A 23,747-nucleotide genomic window follows, 5' to 3' on the forward strand; every position below is an offset into this window, starting at 1 on the left:
TCTGGACATGCATTTCTCAATAAGCTGAGAATCCACTGCCCTACTGCTCTTCAGCTCCTACTCTGCCTGCATTGTTTCTGCTCAGTGCAAACAGGTGCAGCAGATTTTGGCACTGAAATTCGACATTTTGTATTATTCGCCAAGATCCACCTGCAGTTAAAAAGACAAGGAGAGCAGCAGGGTAGTGGATTCTCTGACTAAGGATCATCTGGCCATAGCCTTAGAGTTACACAAGGCTGTCTGCTCACCCCTTGATCTTCCTAACCAAGCACCCAACTGCCCAAGCTCCACCCTTTTAGCAGATACTCCTGAAAGCAAATCTGACAACTCCCACTCACGGAGGCCCTGTTGAGGCAGGTGGCAACTCCTACCACTAAAGACTGACCTCCACCACAGAGGAACTTAAGAGCAGTCAAAAACTGAAGATTGCACAATATTGACTCATAGCAACTACTCAAATGTTTGTTTTCAAGGAGCTGACCAGTAAATGCCACTTGCTAATTGGTTGCATTAACAGGTTACTAGACCAGTATAAACCATCACTTACCAGTTGTTACATGGAACTCACAAAGTACTGTCTGTTTTTGCAAATGTTGCAGCAGATATGCAGGATACCTGATCTAGTGAACTAGCACAAAGGGATCTCCTTGGTTTGCTGAACAGATCTAAAGAAACAGCATCTAACCCCCGTGCCATGCCAATATGACTTTATTTATAACATCATTCACTAATTATAATGCAGGTGCAATTTACAATGTAATTCCCTGATAAATAATCATATAAACAATGTGTGCTTGGCTGCTTCTGAGACATGCATGGAAAGCCAGTCAAATTGTCTATTTCTCTTATATGTGACGTAAAGGGAGGAAGTATATAAAGCTTAATAAGAAAGGGATGTCGATGACAAAATCAGCTGCAAAAAATTTCCCCATGCCAAAAAAAAAATCGGCCAAGGCAAAATTGTCGAAGAGACGAAAAAGTCGCCATTGACTTTAATACATTTGGACAAACAAGTGGCCACAAGAAAAACGTCCATTGACTTTAATGCATTGGGAGTGCAATTTTGGTGCGCGTAAAACATTTTTTTGATGCCTATTGACTTCAATGCATTTCACTAATTTCTCACCATTTGGCAAAAGATTTGCTTATCACTATCCACATGTTCTCAGTCATCTATGGGTTTGCTATGACAATCTTCTGCATGGCCCAGCAGTTTCCCCTGTTGGTTCCTTACGGTGCGTAGGTGCTCTGATTCTTCTTTCTTTATGCCGCCATGATGGAAGTTTTTTAGAATGCCTCATACAAATGCTTTGGAATGAATTCTTCTGCCTTTGCCCAACCTGAGCTAATTTTCCTGCCATCAGTTTGCTCTTTCAGCTTCATCAGATGTTGTTATGGGGGAACATTATGCTTTGTTCATTGTTGTTGCCCTGACTCCATAATCACATGGTAGAGACCAGTGTTGCATAGCAATGCCAGTCCGAGATATTGTGAAAAATAAGTATCTACCTGTTAAAGCACATATAACAAATTGGGAAATAATAATAAAATCACATTTGTCCTGTATGTGTGGTCTCTAGGTCTTGAGTTCATAATCTCTGCATTTCCGCATGTGACATACCCAGAAATGTAAGTTGTTTCAAGAAATACATCATTAAGGTATTGTTTGTACACTTTGATCATTTCCTATGTTTGACCACGAGATGGAGCTCAGCTACAAAATGTGACTGATGGGTGAATGGCTGGAGGAACAAACATAAAGAATGAAACCGATTAGAGTATACCATTAGATATTGGACCAAAAGGTTTTACAGACAGATATTATAAGGTAAAATTTAATTTTCTTCTGCGGTTTTGCATTGCTAACACTTTCGCTATCAGTGTTGAGGCCCGATGAAGCTGAAAGTTGATCACTGAGCAAAATAAATTGCAAATGATGCTCCTCAAACATTCCAGAAGACCAAGGAAACAGCTTCAGTTGCAGTAGACAATCTCTAGTTCTTCATCTTCACCTGGGAAGGTCTCAGAGTGGTATGAATATAGGGAATAGTGTGCCGAGTTAATAACATGTACATCATCTCAGCCACTAACAGTGATACTGGAGGAAAGCACACAGAATCAATGGTAATTAGGGAATCCCAGCATCCTTAAGATACTTTATTCCCACATGCTGTTCTTTGAATCTCTGAATTTGTATTCCAAATCCATTCTTCAGAAACCCCTATGCTCTAAAAAGTGAAAAAAGGAGTGTGGCTCCTAATAGACATGCAGGGACATGGGCATGCAATCCCACTGAATTATTGCTGTTTTTATAGTTAGTGTTGGCTAAAACTTCTTCTGTTGAGCTGGTGTTGGTGAGATTGCTGCTGCTTATAGTTGGCATGGTAACATTGACATTCAAATTTATGTACTGATTAATCCAAGACGAAAAACTGGAGACCTTTGTGTAAACTCCTGGCCTGTTGGGTTGAGCACAGCCATCCCCCCAGCTCACTATTCCGGTCAAGAACCAAGAGTTACCAGATTTGCAAGACAATGGACCACCAGAGTCTCCCTGATGAATGAGAAGAGATAGTATGGATCAGTTGGGGCCTCAAGTCTTGGGTTGCCATAAATATAAAAATAAACACGAAGTGTAAAGTTACTGAAATTGTTGAGAAAACTTGAAAATGGTTCACATTTATCTGACTGTCTTCATCAGTTCAACTGAAAGGTGGGAAAAGTAGTTAAAATCGTATTACCTGGTATCCCCATCCAAACCTTCCCACCAAAAGCTATCTATACCATACCTGACAGGCATCTTTTTGGCCTTCTGGATAGCCGGCACAGATCATGTTGTCAAGCACCAGTTTAGTTGCAGGGTTAATGTTGGAGTTGTAGTGGTATATATCGTCACAAGAAGACGCATTGAGGAGAGGTACTTCTACCTCCTGGAGTGAATATGGCGGGGGAAGACTCACTGCAATAGAAAAAAAATCTTGGTTAAACTGAGGGTCTCACAATGAGGAACTACACATAATATGGTCTATAGCAGTGGGGTTGGATGGCTTTTTTACAAGTGAGGGAATACAGGGTTATGGGAGATAGCTCACAGTACAAGTTGGTCCAGGGACTGGTCCCATTGCCATTTTGGAGTCAGGAAGGAATTTACCCCCCTCTGAGGCAAATTGGAGAGGCTTCCTCTGGATCAACTAGCAGTGCGGCAGGTTAAAATAGTTAAAAAGTTGAACTTGATGGACATGTGTCTTTTTTCAACCTTACTATGTACTATGTTACTTTGTAGTGATTCCCAACCAGTGGCTTGTGAGCAACGCCTTGGAAGTTGCTCCCAGTGGCCTCAAAGTAGATGCTTGATTTTTAATTCCAGGCTTGGAGGCAGTGGCGTAACTAGATGTTACTGGGCCCCACAGCAAATTAATGTTAGGGCCCCAAACATATCCAGAGGTTGTCCTGTTTTACTAAAATATATTGAAATTGTATATGAATTTGAGCCTCATGGGGCCCCCTATACCTCCTGGCCCCCCTGCAGCCGCAGGGTCTGCTTCCTCTATAGTTACACCCCTGCTTGGAGGCAAGCTTTAATTGCATAAAAAAACAGGTGTACTGCCAAACATAACCTTTTTTAGGCTGCAAGTCCACATAGGAGCTATTAAATAGTCAATCACCACCCTTATTTGGCACCCCGGGAACTTGTGTTGCTCTCCAACTCTTTTTACATTTGGATGTGGCTCATGGGTGAAAAAGGTTGGGAAGCCCTGGTCTATATTATTAATTTTCAAGCTTATCTGAACCAACTCCCTCCCAAAAAACTTGGTGGCAGCAATGAACAAAATATGTTGGCTTCTGATCATATAAAAACTGGTTGTAGGGAGTATTTACTGATGACTGAAAGAGAAAATGGTTGATAGGGTTAATAGAGGAGAGCCAAGTTTTGGGACTTTAGTTTACATTGTTTGCCAGATAAAGCTAACTTTTGAAAATCCCACCCTTTACTAGGTTCTTTCTCTAGAGTAGTATATACAGATGATTTAGTGTATACAATGAACATCAACAGTGGGAATTATGATACGTATTAGGAGGTGAAGCAAAGTTATAGCTAACAAGAAACCGGGAAATATTAAACCTAAAGAACATGTCAGATGAATCACTGAGCCCCTACGTTCCGCTTGTCCTCACCATCACTTTGAATGTCTCCCCAACCAGTCACCCAGCACATCTTTCCTGATGGGAAATCATCATTTTGGACTGGGATGCAGATAGGTAGGATGTAGCTGGAATAGGTGACAGGGCTTGCCATTTCCACCAGAGATAAATCTCCACTGCTTCCATCTTCCGTGTACAATGGGTAGGTAATGACGCGTTTCACACGGGTGACGACTGCTTCGGAGTTTAGATTCGTGAGACTGTTACAACCCAGTAAAACCCTGATATTTTCTATCCTGTAGCCCCTGAAATATAAAACATTAAAGCCTCCTTTGTTAGACCATAAAAGCTCTAATGGAAATGTCTGGGAAAATCTAAATCAACAATTCTAATTTCAAATGTCTGAGCTGGTCGTTATTTTCTGTTATTTATTATTTCTGAATTATTTAATTTTTTGCTTGGTATTTTTACAGTTTGGAATTATAACAGCCCTTTGGTTTCTAGGTTTCCACCAGGCATAGTTGCCCTTTGGTGAAGGATATCCAGATCTGGTACCATACAATTACACCATGAAAACCATAAAAACGGGAACCCATTTTGAACAAATTTGGTTGACTAACCTGGACAGAAGGAAACTTGTGTAAGTCAACCTGCAACTCTCATAGGGACACATCAATCCCCCTACTTGAATCTTATTCCCTCTTTACCGGTTCCTTACCTGGGAAAACAATGTGCCGCTGACACCACCCAGTTACTGGACACAAGGGAACCTCCACAGACATGAGAATTCTGATTAAGTATGCTGGCTTGCCAAGGCCACTTTCCAAACACTGCATTATTACCACCTACTATGCGGTCTGTGAATACTGGCTTGCCACAACCTATATTATATATAAAGAAGATACAAATTAAGTTTTAATAATCCATAAATGCATATGATTGTGCAAATCTGTAAATGTCTAAAATCAACTGTATCAGAGAATGGAAAACTATGATGATCACATATCAAAAGAGACAGAAAATCCATGTCTACCCTGTAAAATATATCCTTCTAATCGAACGTGAAAAAAATTGTAATATTAGAGTTCTAAGACTAACTGAAGACCCCTAAGCAAGTGTTTGAACTTATACCTGGACATCCTACCTACTTGGTGACTTTTAGGGGCCCATTTACTTATGGTCGAAGTGCATTTTCGAATTCAAAAACTTCAAATTTCAAAGTAATTTTTGGGTACTTCGACCATCGAATAGGCCAAATTCGACTTCGATTCGATTGAAAATACTTCACAAATTCGACCATTTGAAAATCGATGTACTGTCTCTTTAAAAAACTTTGAGTTCGACACTTCACCACCTTAAACCTGACGAATTGCTATGTTAGCCTATGGGGACCTCCTAGAACCCCATAGACAACATTTGGCTACATTTTGAGAAGTCGAAGGATTTTTTTGTAAAATCGTGCGATCGTATGATTAAATTGTACGATCGTACAATTTGAAGTACGATCATACAATCTTAAAAATCCTTCGACTTCAAATGTCTGACTTCCCTATTCAATGGTTGAATTTCAAAGTTTTTTTCACTTCGAAATTCGACCCTTGTTAAATCTGCCCCTTAATGTATTTATAATTCACAGTAAGGTTACATTATTTGGTAAAGAACTTTCTTTTGGAGCAGCCCAGGGGGTTCTCCACAGTAAAGACAGTGAAGTTGGGAAATGCCCTGCTAGATGATGTTCTGATGGTTGATTCTGTTAATGTCTTTAAGAATGGCTTGGATGATTTCTTGTCTTTAGACTTTTTACAACCCCAACTTAACTATGTAACTATGTATATAAGGAAAATGACTTTAAATAGAGCTTAGAAAAGTTATGTAGTTAATGGAAACCAATCACCTTGAAGCTAATAGTATATTGATAAATTTTAAGCAGTCACTGCCTGATGAAGTTCTGTCAATGAGGAGAGTGGACTGAAAGGGAACATCGGTGGTGGAGAGACCACAATGAGTAGGACCTTTTATTGCGGTGGACAGGGAGCTAAACAGAATGCACTTGAGAGGAACAGAGTAAAAACTTCAAATAACAGAGTAGACAGGGGGCTTTAAGGTCACCAGTTTTGGTGGAGTTGGGCATCACAATAGATCCTTCTAAAGTGTATACATCAGTGTGCAGCCAGACAAACCAATAATCTCCCTATAACATCTCACATTTTTATCCATCCTAAATTGGGTCTATAATAAGTTTGCAAGGACTACTTCACCAAAATTGTGGACTTTTGACCTAATGAGGATTTTATAAACATAAAGGCCCTGCTCCACAGCCAAGTGATTGAACCCTATATACCCCATAGGTTGATTTAGAGCAAATACTAAGGCAACAATCTGCATTAGTCCTTATTCTGATGTGCCTGCCATTGCTGGAGTTTTTGCAATACTGCTACATTTTAGTATGTTTTTTATATTTTTATTGTCTTCTGCTATCACTTGCCGCTATCCTCAAATAAATTGTGATTTTTATGTATGTGTTGTAAAATCATTTTTTGGAGCCATGAAACAGATGAATTGTATATAATTAGAATTTTTTTTTAATGGAGTGTTCTCAGCCAGCCATATATTTTAATAAAATTGTGTGTTAAATACATTTTAAAGAAGTCATTTTGAAAGTCTACTATGATTTCTTTTTTGTTTTTTTTAGATTTGCCCTTTAGTTTGGGTCAAATTAACGGCTGTTATAAATCCTAGATAATGTGGGTTTTCAAACACCTTGCAAATATGTACAGATGGGCTGACACAAACCATTGATAGACACGTTTTATGCCTTTTCATTAGCCTATGACTAAGTGCCCCCAAGGCACAAAATGCATAAGGCTTTTTTGAGATGTTTTTTGCTTAAAGGGATACTGTCATGGGAAAACATTTTTTTTTCAAAATGAATCAGTTAATAGTGCTACTCCAGCAGAATTCTGCACTGAAATCAATTTCTCAAAAGAGCAAACAGATTTTTTTATATTCAATTTTGAAATCTGACATGGGGCTAGACATATTGTCAATTTCCCAGCTGCCCCCAGTCATGTGACTTGTGCTCTGATAAACTTCAATCACTCTTTACTACTGTACTGCAAGTTGGAGTGATATCACCCCCTCCCTTTTCCCCCCCAGCAGCCAAACAAAAGAACAATGGGAAGGTAACCAGATAGCAGCTCCCTAACACAAGATAACAGCTGCCTGGTAGATATAAGAACAACACTCAATAGTAAAAACCCATGTCTCACTGAGACACATTCAGTTACATTGAGAAGGAAAAACAGCAGCCTACCAGAAAGCATTTCTCTCTTAAAGTGCAGGCACAAGTCACATGACTGGGGGCAGCTGGGAAATTGACAAAATGTCTAGACCCATGTCCGATTTCAAAATTGAATATAAAAAAATCTGTTTGCTCTTTTGAGAAATGGATTTCAGTGCAGAATTCTGCTGGAACAGCACTATTAACTGATTCATTTTGAAAAAAAATTTGTTCATTTTGAAAAAAAATTTGTTCATTTTGAAAAAAAATTTTTTTCCATGACAGTATCCCTTTAAATAAATACTTTTTAACTGCATCTATTAACAGAGTGTGCCAGCCTATCTTTACACATTTGCATGGTGTTTGCCACCCCGAGCAGAAGGTCTAAGCCTTAATCACCTGGACCCCCATCACATTTGGTAAGTTAACCCTCATCCTTAGCATGCTCAACATTTAATATATTCTTAGAAATTGATCTTTTTTCAAACACCTGTCAAGTTACTTTAATTACTTTTAAATGCAACACATTAGAGATGCTGAAGCAGTTTGAATGTAGAAATATAGGCTTGTTTTAAATTATACCAAATATATTTTAGTTATACAGGTATGGGACCTGTTATCCAGCATCCTCCGGACCTGGGACTTTCTTGATAACAGATCTTTCCATAATTTATACCTTAAGTCTGCTAGAAAATTATGTAAACATTAAACAAACCCGATAATGCTTAATTACATCTTAGTTGGGATCATTTTTAAAAATGTGGATTACTTGGATAAAAGTTTATGGGAGTAATTTAGAGCTTTCTGGATAACAGGTTGCCGGGATCCCATACCTGTATCTTGAAGCCATGAGTGGTTAAAAAAGTGTCCAATTTTAGTCTTATTTTTTTATAAATATATTTGGGGTCTTCTGCAGTATTTATACAGTGGATTTTGTTGGAAGAGTTTAGGCACAATAAAAGGCATTAAGTTTGCCCAGGAGCAGTAACAGATAGCAACCAATAGGATCTTTGCTTTTAAACATTTGACCAGTAAATCCTAACTTCTGATTGGTTGCTATGGATTACTGCTCCTAGTGCATTTCATTACATAACCCCCAGAATGATTTATGACAGTATGGACTTTGTGTTGAGTGTACAGTACCTGATGTACTGTCGTGTTTATTGTGCTTAAAGTCTCTGCAAATAAAGCCTAATCCTCCTTCCTCATGACTCATGGGGTTTTCTGGTTTACTGATTTTTCTGTAATTTGGATCTTCATACCTTGATTCCACTAGAAAATCATGTAAACATTAAATAAACCAATAGGCTGGTTTTGAGTTCAATAAGGATTAATTACTGTATATCTTAGTTTGGACCAAATACAAGGTACTTTTTTATTATCACAGAGAAAAAAGGAAAATTTTTTTGCAAATTTTAATTATCTGATTATAATGTCTATGGGAGATGGCCATTCCATAATTCGGATCTTTCTGGATGATGGGTTTCCGGATAACGGATCCCATACCTGTATCATAAACATATTGCTCAATACAGATTTGAACATCTTAAGGTGATTGCAGCTTTATGGCTTTCTCATCCACATAATAAATCTCTGAGAAAGTCAATGGCAGTTGACATGGCAGCTGTGAATGACAGTTGTAAACGCAGTTGCTCTCTCAAGTGAATAATGTTTGAAGGAAATTATAACGTGCGGCACTGCAGTTGCTACTGTCTTCTCTCAGAGACAATTAAAAAGCACCAGCCTCACTGTACTATTTTTTATTTGTAGTGTTTTTAATATGTTAAGGCAGGGGTGCCCAAAAGGTTGATAGGGATCTACCAGTAGACCTTTAGCTGGTAATCAGTAGATCTCAAGACACTGTCTAGTCTTGAGATCTACAGCTCAAGACTAGACATAGAGATCTGTTTGTTTGGTGCTGTTGCCAAACGAGCAGATCTCTCCCCGATATCGGGCCGATCCGAACATGGGCCCTAGGGCCCAATAATCGGATCATAATGCATCCGATACGAGCGGTTGGATCGCGGGACTGCATCAACGCACAGATGGCCACGATCTGATGGGATTTTTTAACCTGCCCAATCGAGGTCAATCGGGGAAGTCCATCTGGTGGCCCCACACACAGGCCAATAAGGTGCCAACTTGGTCTTCCGTGTATGGGGGCCTTAAATCACCCTTCTGTTTAATTCAGATATTTATTCTGTTAAGGTTACACAAGAAATATTTAATAAAAATGTATGATTATTATAATAATAACAATACAATAACATCATACTAATATAATACATAACAAATAATAAAATACTTAAATATAGTAATATATTTTCCCATAAATCAATATAATATTTAATACAAAATGCTATTATGGATGTAGATCATAATGGGACAACATCACTAAAGTAAACCCAACATTAGTAAAGTATGGGCACTCCTGTGTTAAAGAATAGCCAATTCAAAGCAATTTTTCAATTGGTCGTCATTATTTTTTTTAATATAGTTTTTTTAATTATTTGCCTTCTTCTTTTGACTCTTTCCAGATTTCAGATGGGGGTCACTGACCCCATCTAAAAAAGTAATGTTCTGTAAGGCTACAAATTTGTTGCTATTGCTACCTCTATAACTCATCTTTCTGGCACTCTTCTTATCATATTCCAGTCTCCAATTAAAATCTATACATACTGTAGTTGTTAGGGTCATTTTCACTGTAGCAACAAAATGGCTGACATAGCAAACTGGAGAGCTGCTGAATAAAAAGCTAAATAACTCAAAAACCACAAATAATAAAAAATGAAAACCAATTGCAAATTGTCTCAGAGTATCCCTCTCTACATCAAATTAAAAGTTAATTTCAATGTGAGCAACCCCTTTAATAACATGTTCCACCTTTCAATAAAAATTCTTTCATATTTACCCGAAGAAGCAGCCGTCACCTTGAAACCTGAAAAGGTCAAAATAAGATATGATCATTATTAGGGAATTCTGAAGCACAAACTGTATCACATGTAGTGACAAGTAGACCGAGTTGGGACATTTAACACCTGCCACTGTCTAAGACAAAACACAATATGGATGCATGTCCGTCTTGCATTTCACACTTTCCTGGTGCTAATAAATAACCTCAATGCCCCATGATCACCTTACACCTTAATAATTAAACCTTTTTGGTCATGTAAATTGCAAGTACCCACACTGGTTCCATTAAAACCTCGATATAGGAAAGAAGATATAGGAATGGTGCTGGCTTGACAAACTATGGAATGACCACTCTAACTCTATACAAGAGTAGGACGTCTACTCACCAACTGCAAGGAGAAGGCTAAAACCGGACACTGTCCAGAGACAGAGACTCATCTTTTCGGTGTGTGACAGCAGCAAGTCTTTTCAGGTGGATGAAGTTTTCTGTTTCAGCTGCATCACTGTCACACCTTTCTATCAGATTTCACTGGAAGGTCTGTGTTACTCCAAGTTCTCCAAGACCAGTCATACCAGTCTCGAGGGGACTTATCATGGAATATTACTAGACAGTAACCCACATCTCTTTGCAGTTTGTTTTTTCAAATATTTACCTGTTGGGCGAAGTCATGGGTTATTGTGTTTCCTTTGGCATTTGTCCCCCCACTTATGTCTTCTTCCTTTCCTTCTAAATTACCTCTTTGTTAATCCTCCAGATCTTTTGATTTCCTTGTACCTGATAGTTCTGTTTCTTGTGTCTATTCCCTCGCACACCTTGTTCTGCCCCAGACTTCTCTTTCCTTTTGTTTCACTGTAAGAAAATACCTCTTCTTGAGGACGTGCCTTCAATTCCTTATGGTGCCATAAGTGATCCTGGACCATTAATACCTTCTCTAGTCATATCCCTCCCCTTGTCCTATTGTTGTATATGTTATGTTTTCATATGAATATGTTGCTGGTTTACTTTGCAGCAATTACCCTCCAGGTATGGCACAAATCCTTGAAACTGGTGTTGTAATAATGAAGTTACAAATTGTTCCCTTAACACACACACACACAGTTTATTTTATTTATTTGGTTTTAATAAAAGGCATAGCAGCCTGACAACACAATATTTGTAAATAGGCTTGGTTTATAATACAATTTATATAATGTATGGCTAAAGGCAAAAAGAATCATGTGAGAAGAGTACAAGATGATATTATGTGAGGGCCAGTAGAGAAAGAAGATTGGGAAGGTAGATAAAGATTAATCAGATTAATACGGACTTTTATGGATAAGAATGTTCAGTAGGAACTATGATTTAGGGTTTATTGAACATAAGAACAGTATTGAACATTATTATATGAACATTATTGTAGAGATGTCCAAGAAGTGGATGGCAGCAGGAGGCATGTTTACATAAAAAAGTGGCATAGACAGTGTAGCTGAGAAACCGAGCCATAGGTATTCCCTGTACTAAGCACAATTCAGCAGGAACAGCCCCTAAGTTTGCTCATAGTCTGTACAGAGAGATCCCATAAAACTATGGCAGCATAGGTATTCCCCTGTACTAAGCACAATTCCGCAGGAACAGTCCCTAAGTTTGCTCATAGTCTGTACAGAGAGATCCCATAAAACTATGACAGCATAGGTATTCCCTGTACTAAGCACAATTCAGCAGGAACAGTCCCTAAGTTTGCTCATAGTCTGTACAGAGAGATCCCATAAAACTATGGCAGCATAGGTATTCCCTGTACTAAGCACAATTCAGCAGGAACAGCCCCTAAGTTTGCTCATAGTCTGTAAAGAGAGATCCCATAAAACTATGGCAGCATAGGTATTCCCTGTACTAAGCACAATTAAGCAGGAACAGCCCCTAACTTTGCTCATAGTCTGTAAAGAGAGATCCCATAAAACTATGGCAGCATAGGTATTCCCTGTACTAAGCACAATTCAGCAGGAACGGTCCCCTAAATTTGCTCATAATCTGTACAGAGAGATCCCATAAAACTATGGCAGCATAGGTATTCCCTGTACTAAGCACAATTCAGCAGGAACAGTCCCTAAATCTGCTCATAGTCTGTAAAGAGAGATCCCATAAAACTATGGCAACATAGGTATTCCCCTGTACTAAGCACAATTCAGCAGGAACAGTCCCCTAAGTTTGCTCATAATCATACAGAGAGATCCCATAAAACTATGGAAGCATAGGTATTCCCTGTACTAAGCACAACTGTGTTGCACTTCAAATAAAAAAAATCTAAAGATTCTATAATTATTACAAAATTACTTTTTTTTCCTATCCTGTCCAAAGAGTTGCAAAGGTGAACTCTTGCCATACCACAATATTTTTTTTAGGACGTTACTAAAGTCATTATATATTGGAAACGACTCACACTCCCTTGTTAATGTTACCTGCTTTCTGCCCACTCACTTGGGAAGCCACATGAGAAGCCATACACGTTTTACAAAGCGGAGAAAACTGGCCCAGCAAGTTCACTGAAGAGATGACAGCTGACAGTTTGTTCTATTTACTGTGCTCCAGGCACTGAATTTCTCAATAAGAAGGATCATTTCTAATTACAGACATTCTTACTGATATTTAAAGTCTGGACAGACTTATTTTTGTAAATCCTCTAAACAGCAATATTATCTGGTCTTCACATTTATCCCTTCAGCCTATTAAGATTTTTTTCTCCTTTTTTTCCACAAGGATATGTTTTTAAAGCTGTGGTTATGCTTATAGAGCCTTGATGAGCGTTCCTTCTTAATACTGTAAAAGAAAAGGGGGCAAGGTACAAAAACAATGAATGAGCGCAAAGCTCCCATGTGTGCCAAGAGGTACTCCCATCTCTACGTGGGCACATTTGCTTCAAACGAGATGGACTTGAGGTGGTGCCACATGAGCATTCTCTGGAAAACTCCATGTTGGCCATTCAGTCTAAATGACCAAGTGAGGAGCCTTTGGAGACACAAGGCAATAGGGAAACCTGGTTATGGCAGGAATAAAATACACGGGTTTCTTTGTGTTGGTAGTGTTGGAAGGTTTAGGTGCAAGTGCTTAGTAGATGGGGTTCTAAAAGCCTCGATTTTGCAGATCTTAGTCTTATTTCTACTGTGATCTTCAAAACAAACATTCATTTCTCAAAGTGAAAAATCATGTTATGAAGAATCTTGATTTTATATTATTGCACTTATAACTAACTTTATTTTTAAATTCCAGACATGGAAGAAAGTTTCAATCACATAAAAAAGTATAGTGCCAAGTAGAGTCTCCTGTAGGCTGCCAGTCCACATATGGGCTACCAAATGGCCAATCACAGCCCTTATTTGGCACCGCAAGGGACTTTCTCATGCTTGTGTTGCTCCCCAACTCTTTTTACATTTGAACGTGGCTCACGATTAAAAAAGGTTGGGGACCCCTGTTTTAAAGGGTATCATCCACCAACACTGGGCAAATTTGCCTACGGGCAGCATACCATAGCAACCAATCAGCTAATGGCTTTTTTTTCAGCCAGCTGCAGGTAGAATAATGAATGCAATAATTTGATTGGTTGCCAGTGGTTACTGCTCACTGGCAAATTTGCGCTGTTTTGATAGATCAAAAACAGAAAAAACTATGCCGTAACGAATTCTTCCATGAAATTCCTTTTTTTCAAAAGTCATATTAAAAGAGTAAGAGATGTACAATTATGCCTTGGTGTAACTGCCTATGAATAAGTACCGGAGGGTATGAAACGTTTTAGGTGGAATACCATGGGGTCTGTATGTCTGTTTTAATTTGACTTGTGAATAAAAGGAATTTTATGGAGGTGTTTGTTATGGGAAACTTTTTTATTCTATTTTTGATTAATGTAACTGAGGGTTGTTTCCCGTTGACTATGGCCATTTTTTGACTGGCTATTCTCTTCCCATTGTATAAATATGTTTCTTAAAAAAAAGTTTAACTTTTTTGTACTTTGTTCTCTTTTATAATTATACTATTACCTTAACAGCATGGCTGAGCTCATCATCATCTTATTACTTGTATTGTCTTGAAACGTTTCCTACTATACACCCCTGTAGATATAAACCCCTGTAGAATTATTTACTATACTGTCCTTCAAAGAGTCTTGCAATTAATTTTAAGAAATATCTGAAGCCACAAGAAGAGAAGAGAATGACAAGGGATGCACAGACATCTACAGTTCTAACATGCATGCTTGTCACCAGTAGAAACCAATCAGTGATTAACTATTAGTCTACTATTAATTAAAAAGCAAAGATTTGATTGGTTGAGATGGGTAACTGATGCACTTTAGCACCTATGTAATATAATTAAGTGCAAATCATCTTAAGCTGATAAAGGTAAGTGGGCAAACATGGTCTCAAAGAAAGGGATTAGGTCAATGTCTTAAAACTTGTATGAGGTATAACATATAAACAGTAATGTAAAGTAATTCTGAATGTTTAGTATTTCAGATATTTTGTATATCCAGTACAATCCCCGGGAGGTTCTCAAGGATCTCATTTGCCGTGGGCTAGCTTTATTTTAGAGGAATAGACATTCTGTACATGGAAGTCTTCTAGTACATCACTGGAGTAGGACGCTGCATCAGATGCTGGGGCTGGCTTAAAGCAATACATTCATTTTCCTCTAGTTAGCCCAGGTTTGTACTACACAAATTAGCATTTAAAACCTCGAAAAGCTGACCCTCAGATAATTCTTCTGCACATCACTTGCAAAGGACATATTTTCTAGTCCACTTAAATTCTTGCTTAAAGTTAAATTTTTTTCCCTAGAAGTCAAACAGTCATGAAGGACAAAGCATCAATCTTTCTTAGCATTACTTACAGGAATTAGACAGCTGATCATATGCTCACTTAGAAATATCTTTGAAATCTGCATTGATACTTCAGAGGCTTAAGTTGTAAATCCTTGGTCTAGAAAAACCTAGTCACTCCCTCAAGCCTCAGGTCCTTCCACCTCCTGCATTAATTGATTCCAGCCTATTGGAAGCTACATGTAATTGCCTTAACTAATCTTCCCCATTAGGATTACAGAGTTGTAGAACTCTGTTGAACTAGGAAACCCAATAAGAGAGCATTGCCAGAAATAGTAGAAAATAACCCTGCTGCTTGTGGGACCACCATCACCATTGAATGACAAGCTATAATTAAAAGGACACTGGCATTAGAGCTCAGTTTGTCTTCAAATATGTAGATAGTGGGGCTCATTTATCAACACTGGGCAAATTTGCCCACGGGCAGTTACCTATAGCAACCAATCAGTGATTAGCTTTTTGAAACCAGCTGCAAGCAGAACAATGAATGCAGCAATTTGATTGGTTACCATGGGTCACCGCCCATGGGCAAATTTGCCCAGTGTTGATAAATGACCCCCAGTGTTTCTTATAGTTGAAGAATGGATCATGCAATTAGGTGTATACTTTTAGTACAAGCAATGTTGTTCTAAAGATGTGCTGTCTTTGTGTTTTTTTAATTTTTACAATCAAGTACAGTGCAGGTGTTTCCATCTGGTTTACTCTTAGGGTTGAGGCAGACGGGGAGATTAGTTGCCCAGTGACAAATCTCCTCTACTTTGCGCTACTAATCTCTCTGCAATGCCTTCCCTGCCAGCAAGAATATGAATCGCTGTCGGGATCGCTACGGATTTCTGAAGTCGTCCAAAGTTGCCTTGTGGGATGTATCTCTCCTTTGGGGAAAAGTGCTTGTAGAATTTTAGACTGAAGAGTATTGAGTATTGAGTGTTTTTTCTCCAGTTATGAATTAACAAATATATATTTAAGAAACCACCAAAAAATGTCACCATGAAAAAAAAAACACTCATTGGCTCCAATGTATTTAGTAGCTGTCTTATATGACCTTTAGTTTTGGAAGAGCCCTAATGAAGTTTCAGACAGCTTTTAGTCCTCTCTATATCTAAGCAAAAGGGATTTCTATTCTCTAAGGGCACATGCAAAGATTCTCGGAGATCTAGTCGCCCAGCGACAAATCGCCTCTTCTTCCGACGACTAATCTCCCCGAAAAGTCTTCCCACCGGCTAGAATCAAAATCACTGGTGGAATGGCACTTCGGAGCACTTCATTTGTCGAAGTTGCCCAAAGTTTCCTCATCAGGCAACTTTAGGCGACTTCGGAAAACGAAGCGATCCGAGTGCCCTCCTGCCGTCGATTTAGATTCTAGCCGGCGGGAAGGCTTTTCAGGGAGATTAGTTGTCTGAAGAAGACCCCCTTATACCCCCAAAAAAACATTTGAGTCCACTTTCTCTATCTCCCCGAATCTTCCCGTGTGTCTCTGCCTTAAGGAGCAAGTCAGCTCACATTTTGTATCTTTAAATCAGAGGAGAGAACCAAATAAAATGTTTTAAAATGAAACCTTCCCATTCAGGGAGGCTTAAAGGCATCAGTTTATAGTTCTACTCCAGCAGACTTCTGCAATAAAATCCATTTTAAAAAGAGAACTGATTTTTTCATATTTAAATTTGAAATCTGACATGGGGCTAGACATATTGTCAGTTTCCCAGCTGCCCCCAGTCATGTGACTTGTGCTCTGATAAACTTCAGTCACTCTTTACTGCTGCACAGCAAGTTGGAGTGATATCACCCCCCTCCCTCTCCCCCAGCAGCCTAACAATAGAACAATGGGAAGGTAACCACATAACAGCTCCCTAACACAAGATATTGCTCCTGTTTTATGAACAGTATGGCAGCATTCTAGTATAGTACAACGATTTTTAGTGCATCAAGATAGCTTCAGTTATGTATATATATATATATAATATATATAATATATATATATAATATATATATATATATATAATAATTACTTTTATTTATATATATATATATATATATATATATATATATATATATATATATATATATATATATATAAATATATATATATATACTGTATATATATATAGTAATTCAAGTGACTGCTCTTTACAACAATAATAATGACCTTTTTTCTGGAAGATGGTGATGTAAAACAAAAGTACTGTATTAATGAAATCAAAATATGTGATTTCATTCTAATCAGAACATTTTTGTTTACAAAACAATTAGATATATTTTTTTGCTATATTTAATCCTTTCAATACTGTTGAAGGCAAGCTCAATCATCTCAAAGCACTTCCCTATTAGAAGGTTTAAACAAAACTCGTTTAGCTAAATGGAAAGCCCCAACAAATACCTCACTTTATTTCAAAACAAAATCTCAAATTGCTTCAAAAATATAAACGGTTGAATAGAATAGAATAACAGAGCTGATAAAATAGAATATTGTTTTAATCTTTTTGTGTGGAACACAGTACTAACATGGGAAATACTAGTATAGAAAAATAATAAAAAAAATGTAATTAGAAAAATTATTTGTTTGGAGCAAACGTATGCATATCTATTAGGACCCCCTTATACCCCCAAAAAAACATTTGAGTCCACTTTCTCTATCCCTCTAGTTCATTATTTTTGCTAAAAAACATGTTAAATGCTAATAAATAATACCATGTAAGCATAAACCTATTATTATTATTAATAATAATAAACAATATTCAAAATATACTACATCGTTGAAATATTAAAGCTAAATTTCCCCCAAAATATCTTCTTGAGAACACAAGAGCAGATTAAATTAAAATATTGATTAATTATTTATTAATTATTTATTTAAGAATGAAGTGTAATGGTTTCATGGTTTTAGATGTTTCTGAATCCACAATTAAACTCTATTTCTTGAAAACCACAAACACCATAAAAGTTGTTAACTACAGATTTCTTCGCAGATGGCAAAGTGCGAAATTTTGCCATCAAGTCATCACTACTGAAGTTAAAAATAGGTCCACTAGGATTATTGTATTAGAGTTTGTGTGGTTTTTACACTTGTGGGCACATTTATCAAGGGTCGAATTTCAACGTTAAAAAACTTTGAAATTCGACCATTGAATAGGCCAAATTCGATAGTCGAACTTTTCTTTTTGAATTTAAATCATACGATCGTAGAAATTGTTTGAATCGATCGGTTCGAACGATTTAATCAATCAATCGAACAATTTTCAAAAAAAATACTTCGACTTTTTAAAACTTAGCCAAATTTTGGCTATAGGTTCTAGGAGGTCCCCACAGGCTAACATAGCAATTCGGCAGGTTTAAGGTGGAGAAGTGTCGAAGTCTAACTTTTTTAAAGAGATAGTACTTCGATTTTGAAATGGTCGAATATTCAAAGTATTTTCAATTCAAATCTAAGTCGAATTTGGCCTATTCGATGGTTGAAGTACCCAAAAATTACTTCGAAATTCGACGTTTTTGAATTCGGAAATTCACTTCGAATTCACTTTGACCCTTGGTAAATCTGCCCCTTGATAAATGTACCATTTTGGAGCTTTGGAGAAATGCAAAAACAAACATTTTTAGAGAAAAAAATACGATTTGTGAAAAATGTTTTTTATTTTAATTGACAAAAGATCATTCCACTTATGGGGCCACTTCCGAAAATATTATTTGGGCTGATCAGACGATGTTGATTGATATTGAATTCATTGGTGAATGTGTCTATATTTGACTGGAATCAGCCCCAGATCTATCAAGTCAGCTAAAAATGAAGGTGTTCACATGCCTCATGCCACACACAAAGCACTGCCTTACAACCAAAACTAATAGGCTTCGTTATGCCTTAATTAAAGAATTATGGGCAGAGATATTTTGTACCCGTGAGTCACATTCAAATGCAAAAAGATTTGGGGAGCAACACAAGCATGAAATGAGCACGGATATATGGTAACCCCTATGAGGACTGGCACATTACAGGAGACTCTGTTTGGCAATACAACTGGTTTTTATGTAACCAAAACTTGCCTCCAAGCCTGGAATTTAAAAATAAGCTCCTGCTTAGAGAGCACCAGCCAAGGAGTTGGTGAACCACTAGTTGGGGATCACTGTGTTACGTGTGAATTTTCGCCTTGTCTAACTTAACCAAAGTTCACCTTAATTTGCCAGTTGTATTTTCACAACACATCTCATGTTTACTAAAAATACCCTTTTTAAAGAGAAAAGTGATGAATTTACTAATGGCGTAAATTCTCTATGACAATTTGCTAGTTACATCCCCCCCCCATAAAATATAATTCTTCACCATGAAGAAATGTAGTACTGTATATGTAAAATAAGCTTGGATAAGGTAGTTGCTCTATGTTTATAATGATAGTTTGCTGGCCTTTACCCGGAGAAATTTATCTTGGTGAAAATGTATTCTTGTGCTCTTAGTAAATTGGGGAATATTCGCTGGAGAAATTCCAACTGGAGAAGAGATGGGAATTCACACCAATGCAAAGAGAATTTTCACCACTGAGAAGTTAATTCTACAAAACTTGTTGTATTCTCCTTTTATTAAATTTGGGATGTTGAGGAGAATCTTCATTTTATTCTTCAATTATTCCAAATTTTCACTTTTAACCTTCATTTAATATGCCCCTATGTGTCCTTGTCCAAAAAGGCAGCCAGGAAACCTTTTGACAGATCTGAAAATCATCACAAGATATATTAGAGTAATATTAACTTTCCAGCCAATACAGATTATCACTGAGTGACCTGAACATCTGAATATCTGAAAAACTCTTTATGGCCACCTCTTCTGCCAGTCTCCTTTCCTTAAAGGAACAGTAACACCAAAAAAAGTGTTTTAAAGTAATTAAAATATCATGTAGTGTTGCCCTGTAAAACTGCTGTGTTTGCTTCATATAAACAAGCTGCTGTGTAGCAATGGCAGAAATTGAAAAAAGCCTATATGGCACAGGTTAAATAGTGGATAACAGATAACACCATTATGTTCTACAGAGCTTATCTGCTATCTGCTGTGTAACCTGAGCCTTTTCTTCATTGAATGGCTGCCATCATTGCTACACAGCAGCTTATTTATATAAACTATAGTAGTACTTATCTGTTATCTACTGTGTGTATCCTGTGCTTGAATGGCTGCCCCCATGGCTAAACAGCAGCTTGTTTATATAAACTATAGTAGTACTTATCTGTTATCTACTGTGTATCCTGTGCTTGAATGGCTGCCCCCGTGGCTACACAGCAGCTTGTTTATATAAACTATAGTAGTACTTATCTGTTATCTACTGTGTATCCTGTGCTTGAATGGCTGTCCCCATGGCTACACAGCAGCTTGTTTCTATAAACTATAGTAGTACTTATCTGTTATCTACTGTGTATCCTGTGCTTGAATGGCTGCCCCCATGGCTACACAGCAGCTTGTTTATATAAACTATAGTAGTACTTATCTGTTATCTACTGTGTATCCTGTGCTTGAATGGCTGCCCCCCATGGCTACATAGCAGCTTGTTTATATAAACTATAGTAGTACTTATCTGTTATCTACTGTGTATCCTGTGCTTGAATGGCTGCCCCCATGGCTACACAGCAGCTTGTTTATATAAACTATAGTAGTACTTATCTGTTATCTACTGTGTATCCTGTGCTTGAATGGCTGCCCCCATGGCTACACAGCAGCTTGTTTATATAAACTATAGTAGTGTTTCTGAAGAAAACACAGCCGTTTTACCAGTGCAGGGCAACACTGTATTTGTATTACTTTTAAGCACTTTAATTTTTTGATGTCACTGTTCCTTCAACCAGTTTTCTTCTTATTCTCATGACTCTCCATTGAATATTTCATTCAATATATAATTGTTAAAAAAACTCATGTTCATGAACTAAATCTAGTTTCTGTTGGGTATAACCGTAGGAATGCCGAATGACTTCTTTTCAAATTCGATTTTTTTTTTTCCCCATAAAAAATATCTTGTCCAAACTTGTTCGAATAATTTTTTTAAAGACAGTTTAAGAGAGAAATCCCCATTAAACCTACAGAATCAAATACTAGTTCAGTGTACTCACCAGTTAGTAGGAGGGAGATAAAATGCAGCATTACAGGGTTCAAGGGTCCATTATGAGACTTTTGTGTAAGAATAACTGCACAAGACAAAAACTATTTCAGTGATCACCCATGATTATAGAACTATTCATTGAATATCTGTGCAATTAATAAAAAGCCTGAAAGACAAGTCAGTACTAAATGAAGAAACACGTGAAGGAAGAAGACATGGTTGCCCTTCTCTCCTTGTAAAAAGATATTGTTTGTGCGGAGAAAACAGCCAAGTAAGCAGGGATCAGTGTGGGATGATGTGTGGGATGATTCACACAAGGATATGACACACAACATCCCTTGCTCATAACAAACACCAATAATTAGATAAAATGTTGCAGGTAAGAGGCAGATTAACACAACTAATTACTGACTTTACTCAAGGCACAAAAATGTGTCTCTACTAAACTCATAGAAAATAAATAGAAAATCAACTCAGTCAAGTCCCCTCTCCATGATCATGAAGAATACTTTCAGTTGAGTGTTTAGAGATCATTTTCACCCCCTTAAAGTTCTGAAAACAATTGATTTCGGTGGTTTTGTGACAAACCATCTAAAGGGGAGGTCAGCCTTTGGATACCCCTCCACCTTATTAACGGTGGGAACAGAAGGTGAACATTGGTCCCAATACTCCCTTCAAACCAATTACCATTGGCAAAAGCAAACAATAATAATTCTTGTATAAAGGGATGATGAATACTGTCTGTCCTGAACCATAGACTTAGTACAGTACTGTTCATAAGAAGGCCTGCAGGTCAGTTGCAGTATAATTAAATGGCCCATGGCTATGCATAGACTTTATTTCCCTAAATGTTATCATCATCTTAACATGTAGCTAAGAGCATGTTGGCCATTGGATAATTATTCCTCTACTTTCACCTGCCAGATGAGGTTGTGATGGCAGATACTAATGACGAGTGCCTTGGATGGTAGTATAGATATTTATATATATAGTTTATTTGGGTGAGTGTATAGATAGGTCTGTATAAGTGTGTGTATATACTGTATGTGGACTGGAATTTATTTGGAGTGGTTGAACTTGATTGACTTTGGACTTTTTTCAACCCATCGTAACTATGCAACACTGGGGTAACAGTGACACTGCTGAATAAATAAACACTCACCCCAAATCTCCCCCTAACTGGCCTTCAGGCTGGGCCCCCTTAGCTCATAACAAGGTTACAGATATATAGAAACATTGGGGTAACAGTCACTCTGCTATAGTTCCAGGGGTGCTGGTGGCACAATTAAGCACTCACCCCAAATCCCCCCCTAACTGGCCTTCACCTGGGCCCCCTTAGCTCATAACAAGGTTACAGATATATAGAAACATTGGGGTGTCACCCTGCTATAGTTCCAGGGGTACCCAGGGTACAAATAATCACTCACCCCAAATCCCCCCTAACTGCCCTTCAGACTGGGCCCCCTTAGCTCATAACAAGGTTACAGATATATAGAAACATTGGGGTAACAGTCACCCTGCTATAGTTCCAGGGGTACCCAGGGTACAAATAAGCACTCACCCCAAATCTCCCCCTAACTGACCTTCAGACTGGGTCCCCTTAGCTCATAACAAGGTTACAGATATATAGAAACATTGGGGTGTCACCCTGCTATAGTTCCAGGGGTACCCAGGGTACAAATAATCACTCACCCCAAATCTCCCCCTAACTGACCTTCAGGCTGGGCCCCCTTAGCTCATAACAAGGTTACAGATATATAGAAACATTGGGGTAACAGTCACTCTGCTATAGTTCCAGGGGTACCCAGGGTACAAATAAGCACTCACCCCAAATCTCCCCCTAACTGACCTTCAGACTGGGCCCCCTTATAACAAGGTTACAGATATATAGAAACATTGGGGTAACAGTCACTCTGCTATAGTTCCAGGGGTACCCATTTGAACAACAAGGCATTTGCCCCAAATATATTTTCTGCTGTGCTTAATGCTACAATAACCTTTTCCATTCATCGCACAGGATTAAACAAGGTCAGTCTCACAGTTTTGGTACCAATGTAAAATATTGTTGTTGTCTTCTCTTGTGTATTAAATAAAGTGCTGTTTACATAATAACATATTAATATTATTTATTTATTATTTTTCAAAATGAACAATAAAAAAACAGCAGTGACATACAGGCAGTTACAGGAATATAAACAGACAAATTACTTTTTTTTAAAAAACAAACACAATGTAATGACTTTGTTTATTATTATGTACATGACATCAGTGCTGACAGCAGCAAGTTTATGGCTCATTGGCTTGTGCTTTTCACCAAGAAGAGGCAACTGAAATTGGATATTGTCAGCATTTCTGTGCCTCTAGTGCAATAGTTTGTGGAGGGCTCTTTCCATAATAAACCCAAGCACAAAGTAAGGTCAGTACAGAATTGAGAGATGGGAATGGAAAAACCTGACCAGAAACAAAACCAAAACCAGACCAGAACCCTGACCTCAACCCAAC

General features: G+C 37.8%; 1 protein-coding gene across 1 annotated transcript in view; it reads right to left on the minus strand.

The window, feature by feature from the left end:
* Window positions 1-23,747, minus strand: part of LOC108702348 (transmembrane protease serine 9) — a 64,347-nt gene that overhangs the window by 26,429 nt on the left and 14,171 nt on the right. The window contains exons 7-13 of the mRNA XM_041578124.1: window positions 10,723-10,800; window positions 10,335-10,361; window positions 4,862-5,024; window positions 4,177-4,448; window positions 2,790-2,959; window positions 2,228-2,554; window positions 386-419 (exon numbers count right to left, since the gene is read on the minus strand). Of these exons, the coding sequence (XP_041434058.1) occupies window positions 386-419; window positions 2,228-2,554; window positions 2,790-2,959; window positions 4,177-4,448; window positions 4,862-5,024; window positions 10,335-10,361; window positions 10,723-10,800 (1,071 nt within the window). The remainder of the gene's footprint in view (window positions 1-385; window positions 420-2,227; window positions 2,555-2,789; window positions 2,960-4,176; window positions 4,449-4,861; window positions 5,025-10,334; window positions 10,362-10,722; window positions 10,801-23,747) is intronic.

Source organism: Xenopus laevis, chromosome 9_10S (genome assembly GCF_017654675.1).
Source record: "Xenopus laevis strain J_2021 chromosome 9_10S, Xenopus_laevis_v10.1, whole genome shotgun sequence".
Classification (NCBI taxonomy): Eukaryota; Metazoa; Chordata; class Amphibia; order Anura; family Pipidae; genus Xenopus; species Xenopus laevis.